At 52.0% G+C, this 8,429-nt stretch overlaps 1 protein-coding gene across 2 annotated transcripts in view; it reads left to right on the top strand.

Moving 5' to 3' along the window:
- Positions 1 to 2,223: 2,223 nt before the first annotated feature.
- Positions 2,224 to 8,429, top strand: part of Fhdc1 (FH2 domain containing 1) — a 39,456-nt gene continuing 33,250 nt past the window's right edge. The window contains exons 1-2 of one of the 2 annotated variants that reach the window (XM_036191473.1): positions 2,224 to 2,291; positions 7,794 to 8,425. In XM_036191473.1, the coding sequence (XP_036047366.1) occupies positions 7,931 to 8,425 (495 nt within the window). In that variant the 5' untranslated portion in view covers positions 2,224 to 2,291; positions 7,794 to 7,930. Of the gene's footprint in view, positions 2,292 to 2,682; positions 3,351 to 7,793; positions 8,426 to 8,429 lie in introns of those variants that run through there. The other variant, XM_036191474.1, reaches the window with a different exon arrangement.

Raw genomic sequence — 8,429 nt, 5'->3', positions numbered from 1 at the left:
TAAAGCAAACCATCAAAACCAGCCTGATGTTCGGGAAAGGACTGAGGGGAAAGTGCTGGTTTAAGGTGAGTTGACTTCCAGGCATTGAATCTGGACTTGTGATACCACCGGTCAGATGTGGATTTGAGTCCCTGGCATAACTGAAGGCAATTGGCTCTCATTTTCCGGGGCCCTTTCCAAGGATGGGAACCTAAGGCCATGTTTATTCATTTTTATTGCTTTTCTTTCAAAAAGGCATCCAGATTAAAGTCAGAAACGATTCCCATGGGATTATAATGGACAATAGGAGATCAAGGGTTGTAAGAGCCTTGTGACTGTACTTAGGGGAAGAGAAGGGTCACCGGGAAGGCTACAGAGGCAGAGGGAAGGCCCGTGGGCCAGAACCAAGCTGCAGATCAAAGGCCGAAGGGAGGAGGATGGGCCACTGGGCTCGACTCCTCTGAAGTGGCTCTTTTCTTCTGTTCAGACATCCCACCACGTTTCAGGGGCTGGTTTCAAATTCGTAGGCTCAAGCTATCCCCTTGCCTCAGCTTCTGGAGTAGCGGGACCACAGGCAGGGGCAGAAAGGGATTGGTCTTAGAGCACATGCTCCCTACAGTGTGAGGTCACAGAGGCGTGCAGGGCCTTGGAGCAACAGGGAGAGAGCAGCCTGGCCACTGAGGGGGAAAGGGGCTGGCCTGGTGACCCCTGCTGATCTCTGTGAGTTGGAGGACAGCCTGGTCTACAGAGGGAGCTCAAGGTCAGCCAGGGCTACATATGGAAACTCTGTTTCAAAAAAAACAGAAACATAAATAGATAAGAAGGGAAAAGGACACCATCTCGCAGCTCACACTTAACACCTGTTACTCTTTTACCTGGGTAGCAATCAATATTCATTTTGACTGACATGGGTTCCCAGCCCAAGACCAGCCTGGATATTCTCAGTGTTTGTGAATCATGAACTCTATTAATGGCCAAAAGAACCATCAAGAATTAGGCAGGCACAGTTTTGGAGTCTGGATAGTTGGCTGATTGGAGCTAGTACTTTCAAAAGAGCCTTTGCAAGGCTCACGTTAGGAGGTGAGGGATTATGTCTCGGAGTTCAGGAGCTGAGGATCTGGTGGAGTAGCTCAGACCCTAGAGCTTGGGAAAGCTCAGTTCGGTTATCTGGGCGCACCCAGGAAAGGGTAAGATGACTTCATTCCCGCAGAGGGCGCTTCCCGCCCGGGCAGCTGAGGTGCCAGCAGCCGGTTTGTCCAGGGTAAGTTTTCTTTGACTACTTAACTTCTCTCTGCTTGGCGTGGTCGTCGCAAGTCACTTTGAAAAAAAAAAAAGTGTGATTGGAATGACTTCCCTGTTTCCTTCAATGAGTGGGCGGGCTCTTCCCAGTTCCCAGACAGAGCTCCTTCATTCAGCCAGATCTGCCAAGCTTTTTTTTTTTTTCTTTAATAAAGCCGAAAAGTTTGTTATCATCATTGAGAAAAAGGAAAATAAAGGAGAGAGAAAGGAAAGGAAGGGAAGGGAACGGAGGGGAGGGAAGAGAAGAGTTGGGGAGAGGAGGGGTAAGAAGGGGGAGGGAGAAGAAACAATTTGGCCTGCGGCACAGAGGACTTGATCTCCAGATTGCTCTGGACTGCCAGGGAACTCTACTATCACTGCCCAAAGCTCAGGGAAGAAGCTGTCGTGGAGCGGAGCGTGCTGCGCGCAGAGGTGTGTGTGTGTGTGTGTGTGTGTGTGTGTGTGTGTGTGTGTGTGTGTGTGTGTGTGTGTGAAGGTGCGTGCGTGCCTACGAATGTGTGGGGTGTTCGTGCGTGTGCGCAGGGGAGGGTGTCCAGCAGACTGCCGCAGAGGTTCCTTTGTGGAAGGCGGTGACCTGCTCAGTAGCGAACGTGGCGCCTCCCCCTCGCTCCCTTGTTCCACTAGGACACCAGGACTCATCTTCGCCCTGCAGCAAAATTTCCATCTCCCCTCTGTAGTTGCCCGCCCAGCCCCGCGCCGGTCTTCAGGTGCCAGGAGCAGCGTGCTGGGCAGCGGCTTTCGAGTCTCGGGAGCCCGGAGCTGGCTAGAGCGAGCACGGCGGCGGTGCCGTTCGGGTGGAAGGGGGAGCGAGGGAGGCAGCCGAGCAGGAAAGGGCGTGCTGCCCTTTGCGGCCGGCTCGAGGAGCAGCCGGGTAGGCAGCATTGTTACCTGCAGCGGCCCCGCCCCTCCGCACCGCCCTGCCCCCTCGCGGTCCCTGGCCTGCAGTCCTGCGGAGAGACGGCGGCGCCGGGACAGCGGGCGGAGGCTGCGCGGGCGCCGGGAGCGCGGGCGCGGTGAGTGCGGGGACTGGAGCCTGAGCCCGGGCTGCGAGGCTGGCTTGGGGGGGATGCCGGGCCGTGCGGCGGCGCGGGGAGGATGCGGGGAAGCGCGAGCTCCGCACCTCACTCCGGGGACCTGGTCTAGGAGCCCAGGCCCCGTGCCCCGAGGCGCACACGCGCCGGGCTGGCCCGACATTGGACCCCGGAGCTCGGTTGCGGCGCTACGGGTGGGTGGGACCTCGGGGGGTTCGGTTAGCTTTCTTGGCACCTACGCGGGGCGCGCAGGTCGCAGGAGCCCCTCTTAGCGAGGACTCGCCCCGGCCACAGTGGTGTGGGGCTTCCCACGCCTGCACGCCTCCCTGGAAGTTGACGTCCGAAGTGGCGCCCGCGCTTGTGGAAGAGTAAGGAAGAAGCAGCGGGCGGGCAGTCATCCCCGGTCCCTGCGTGTGCCGGCTCTCCACCTCCAGCCCGAGACTCCTTTTTGCGTTTCTGTCGCGGGCTCATCCCCTCTCCCTGGGTGTAGAGCCGCAGTGCGGCCGCCAGTGAGCCCTTCCTTCTCCTCGGAGCCCGCACTGGGGACCACACGGGGTCGCCGCAGCGGTAGTCCAAGCGGCTGGCGACCACCGGTCCTAGAAACACGGGCTCCGCAGTGAACCGGGCGCCCGAAGTCGGCGGGGACACCCGGACAGGGCGAGCCACTCCGGGTCGGGTCGGCACTGGGAGAACCCCTAGCGGGTAGAGCAGCTGGCGCGGACACTCCAATGGCCTCTGGGCTGATCCGGGACTGGGACGTCCCGGGGCCTCCTGGAAGCGTAGGGTCGAACCCTTCTCTAGAGGGCTGTTCTCACTGTCCCAGCCCGGGAGCCTTCGCGGCGCGTGTGGGCGTCTCTCCGCCGCGACGCGCGCCTCCCCGGCCCAGATAAGGCGGCCTGTGGGCGAGCGCGGCCCGGGGACCGCCCACTCGGAGCCCGCCTGCTGTCCTGGGATCCTAGGCTGCGCGGCTGCTGGACACTGGTGGCCTTCGGGGGACTCGGGCTAAGCGCAGCGGGAGCCGGCGGAGCCGGGGGCCCTTTGGTGAGTGGATCCGTCAGAGCGCGGTACTAGAGTCCAAAGGAGGTGGTGAGCAAAGACTTGGGGGGTAACTGTTCATCTTGCCTGGGAAGATACGTGTCCTGGCTGCTCCCTCCCTGCCCTGGTCGGGGCGGCTTTCTTAAAGACCTGGAGCTGGTGTGTGAAGAAATTCTGCCTTGAGTTGGGCCCTCCGCGGACACACTATCTGGTCCCCAGTTGCCTTTCTGGAGTGTCTGTCCCCCCCCCCCCCAGGAGCATCCTTTGGCACTCCCGGGCCTGTTCTTCCTGGCTTGGGGACTGGGAGAGAAGGAACTGAAAACGTGCGTTCAGAAACAGGCGTTCTCTCGCAGCTGTGAATGTTTGTTTATGTGGTGTGACAGATTAAACCTGCCGTCATGGATTCTCGCTGCCGGCTGAAGTGCCAAGTCAGGCTGTGTTGCTCGCAAACTGACTGTCTATTTCTAAATCAAGAAAGAGTTTGAAAAGACAAGTCGAGGTGGAGGAAAGTTCCTTAAGGAGTGAGTAGAAAGAAGGGAATAGTATTTTAGAAAGGCGAGAACTTTCCCCAGCTCCGTCCCTCTTTTCCCAACTAGGAATACTGGGGAGCTCAGTCTTTTCCTCAGTTCATCAGGTGTACCGTCCGGCCTGCACTTCCAACCCAGGCCTCATCTGTGACACATGTCGGGATGGAAGAGGAAAGTCATCTGGCTCTGTGTCACTGTTTATTATTGTTGAGCAGAGCGGTCTAGAGGAAGACCCTAGTTAGCAGTTAGGTAGGAGCCAGACAGCTCTTCTAGAAATTCTTAGGAACGTTCTTATTCTAACCCTGTGTGCTGGCTGATCATATGCTTAAGGTGAAATCTGAAATACTGAAATCCAAGTTAGAAGATGCTCAGCTGAGCAGCATCCCCTCCAGAGAGAGGGACAGCACCCCCACCTCTGATGGACCATGGTTATCACTCTGAGGGCTTGGAGATGGGTTCTGTCTTCAGAGAGCCTATTTGTGACAGTCCTGCATTTAACAGCTTCCTCCCTGCTGCTGAGTCCCCCTGTTGGGGAGATGTTAAATACAAGCCTGCCTCTGTTTGTCTTGGGGAGATTGATGGGCTACTTGATGATTCCCAGACAGAACCAGGGCCGACCCCTTTGTCCCTGCCACCAACTGTGAGAAACAGGCGAGGGGTGTCCTCTGTCAGGGTGATGCTTCTCCCAGTGTCCTTGAGAGTGTGCAGTGTCGCCTCTACTGTGGACAGTAGGATGGACTATTTGTTGTGCGTCCTCTCTTTTAATACCACATGTGGCTGAAGGAGCCGGAACGCTATCTGTGCCCACTTGTTCCTGTCACCTCGGTAGCACTGGAGACCCTGCCCAGGGTCAGTAGTAGGGATGCATGATGAAGTAAGGGAATAAAAGCATGAGCATGTAGCTAATCACCACCAGTGACCTGACTCAGTAGATGCTGTTGGGGAGCTAAGATCTTTGAGTGCTGTGGGATGTTGCCAGATAAAGGGACCAGGGACTATATGGCACATTTCCCTTTGTTCCTCTAACTTCTTAAAGTGATGTTCTTCTCTCAGGGTGGGAGATGGTTATAGAGTTGTATCAACACACAGTTCATGTGTGTCGCTTTTTAACTATCACAAGTTTTTATCTGGTGCTTGGGCTGTGCACAGCACAGTACTCAGAAAGTCTTTGGGATGTCGATGTCAGAAGACAGTGATTGATGATGTCACACTGCCTTTGAGTATTCAACCTCGTCACTTAGTGTTTCTACATATGTGCTGAGGGGTTTAATACTACACCTTTAAGTATACTTAACTGATACAGAATGAATTATCCCTTCCTAGATCAGTGTTTTAACTTACCCCCCTCGCCTAACCCCCCCAGTGCTGGGGATCCAATTCAGGGCCTTGGGGTAGAGGACCTGCCTGGCATGCATGAAGCTTCTGTGTTCAATCCCCAGCACTAGGGTGAAGGTGGGGTGAGATGATATGTAAATACATTGGTATATATGGCCTGGGAAGTCAGTTGGAGAATTAGCAACTTTTTAAGGGTTATTTTATGCATAGAAAGTGTATAAAATGTGTAAGAATAAACTGCCAGGATGACCTGTACAGTCTTGAAAAAAGAGGAGTTCAAATGTAACCATAAACTGTAATTGACAATGAGTCATGATCACTTTAGGGGTGCCAAGTATGAAGACAGCCTAGTTATGCCCCTAATGGTAATTATGAAAACTCCTTCTAAAAGCTAGTTCCATCTCTAGAGAACCAGAAATCAGCTTAGTTATATACGTATAACTTTACTTAGATGTTACCCAGAGGTGACAGCTAAATACACTGATACCACTGAAATCATGGAAATGATTTTTTATTTATCAAATTGACAATTGGGAATGTCGTTTTCTATTCAATACTTAAACTGTCCGGGACTGAACTTGTAGCTTAGTGGTAGAACACATCCTTAGCATGTGGGTTGAATGCCCAACTCCAAAGTAAGAAAGAAAGGCCTGTGAGCTCAGCAGCTGATGGAGGGCTTCCTGGCTGGCTGGCGAAAGGGCCGGGGCACAATCCTCAGCTCACAAATAATAAACAAACAAGCCTCAGACAGTTAAATCTTTCATAAATGCATTTGTCCCATAACAGAGACGAACAGCTTAACATGTGGCCACTGAGTATTAAAGGGGGGGGAATCTCACTATTTACAAACTTTGGTAGCAAAGTGAAGATATTACACATATTTCTAGCAGCCAAAACTTTGGCATTTCACCTATAAACCCAAGACATGTTTTTTTTTTTCAGATTTATTATTATTTTGAACTGTGTATATATACATATTAGTGCACATATGTGCATGTATGTGCATGAGTATGTGTACTTGAGTGTAGGTAGCCTTTGGAGGCCCAAGTGTCAGATCCCCTGGAGCTGGAGTTACAGGTGGTTGCAGCCACCTGACATGCGTGCTGAGTCCTCCCAAGAGCGGTACTCACTCTTAACCACTGAGCCATCCATCCAGAGCCCTGCCCCAGACATGTTTTTAGAGCAAATGAATTATCTGTGAAGATAAAGGGAAACAGTGCACACACGAACAATTATTATTAGAAATAGTTAACTACATTCCTGAATTAGCGCATATTTCTTACACAAGCCAGTGGGAAAGGTATTCTCCGATTTCATAGATGAAAAATGCTGAAATGTAGGTGAGGTCATCCACCTCTGCTCAGATTGCAGCTCGAGGAAGTTGCAGAGCTGGGCTCTGAAGGGACAATGTTTCTAGACTCCATTCTCGCTCCCCAGGAAGTCCCGCCTACTATATGTGGTTGTATGTACAAGGTTTCATAATGTCTGAATTAGTGACATCAGACAGTTTACTTCTCTGTAACCCGGTGTTGTGTGAGCCACTTGTCTGCAAGTCTCGGCTCTCACAGTGATAACATAAGCCAGAAAAGTTGATAATTATAGCCAGAAAAGTCATGTCAGAAGCTCCCTCTTCACCTCTTCACCCGCCTCTCGCCTGACTCCTTGTGAGAAATGTACTTATTTTGACCCTGTTTCGAATTCAGTATAAAGCCAAAACCAAACATCTGTAGGTCCATGAAAATACAGGTCTCCAAGATAAGTGAGTTGTATTGATAAGGGCTAGACATGTGGCGAAGCTGATAGGGCAGTGTGCCCTTGTGCATCTCCTCTCTGTAATAGTGCCACAGTAGCAGAAAAGGCGGGTGACAAGTTTAGGGTCTCTGAAGAGTGGTTTTTCCAGAATCTAAGATCACAGCATTGGAAGGGATGATAGGAGTTATTTAATGTACTGTAACTTTAGAGAGGAGAAAATGGAAGTCTAATGAGATGATGTAATATGCCTGGCACACTTTTCTCCAGTTGGGGGATCCACATCACCCTGTGGAACAGGAACATGGTGACCCTGGCTCCAGGGAAACAAGCTGGGCCATTATTGTCTTAAGTGCCCCACCTGCTCCCTTCAACATGGAAAATGCCTTTTGACCCAGTGATTGGAGAGAACATGTCCAGACTGGAAAAAGGCAGGGTCACTAAGTAAGCACCAAGCACCTAACACTTCAACAATTTGGGCAGTTTCCCCAAGGGCTGGGATACATCGTCCAAGAGAGGAAGGAACCTCTTGGTACACAAGTAGTTTATTATTAAGGAAACATTCCTGGTCTTATAGCAGGCGCTGGTTATGTACATGCTTCATTGATTAATGGGAGATTTCCAAATTGGTTTTATTGCTGATTCTTTGGCAGTTTTTCCCAGTAGCAAAATGTGGTTTGGATTTAGAAAAATATGTGTTCATTCCAGTGTGCTTTGAGATGATCTCTTGACCTCAATATCTACCCATTGTGGGCCAGCCTCCCCTGGCCTCTGAAAGGGAAAAGCTAGTGGGAAAACCTTTTCCAACAATGACTTTAAATTTGCTCGGTCTTCACAGGTCAGAAGGCTGACATGAGGCACAGTTGCCTTCTCTTCTGGCAGCAGACTCGTGGGCCAAGAAGTACGACCAGAGTTTGATGTTTGTGTCTGCTTCTCCAGGGTCAAGGAATTAGCTCCTTAGAAGGCAACAGTACTATGCATGTTATGAATTGTGTCTCCCTGGCCAGCGATAAAGAAAATGGGACTCTTGCCACGGCAGCTGCATTCATGGCTGGGCAGACGTCACCCTCTGCATCTCCTCCTCCTCCTCCACCGCCTCCACCTCCACCTTGTCCACATTCAGGGGAGGGCTTCCTCCCCTCCCCACCTCCTCCTCTGCCACCCCCACTTCCTGGGGGACCTCTTATCCCCCCTCCTCCCCCCGGACTACCCCCAGTTTCTCACGTGAATGGCTACAGCTCCCTGGGTAAGAAGAAACGGATGAGAAGCTTTTTCTGGAAAACCATCCCAGAGGAGCAAGTTCGTGGCAAGACCAACATCTGGACCTTAGCATCCAAGCAGCAGCACCACTACCAGATCGACAAGAAGACCATTGAGGAGCTTTTTGGGCAGCAAGAAGACACCTCCAAGGCTTCTCTTCCCAGGAGAGGAGGCGCTTTGAATTCATCCTTCAGGGATGCCCGGGAAGAGGTGA

Source organism: Onychomys torridus, chromosome 6 (assembly GCF_903995425.1).
Source record: "Onychomys torridus chromosome 6, mOncTor1.1, whole genome shotgun sequence".
In the NCBI taxonomy this organism is placed as follows: Eukaryota; Metazoa; Chordata; class Mammalia; order Rodentia; family Cricetidae; genus Onychomys; species Onychomys torridus.
This window is presented reverse-complemented; position numbering and strand designations above follow the sequence as displayed.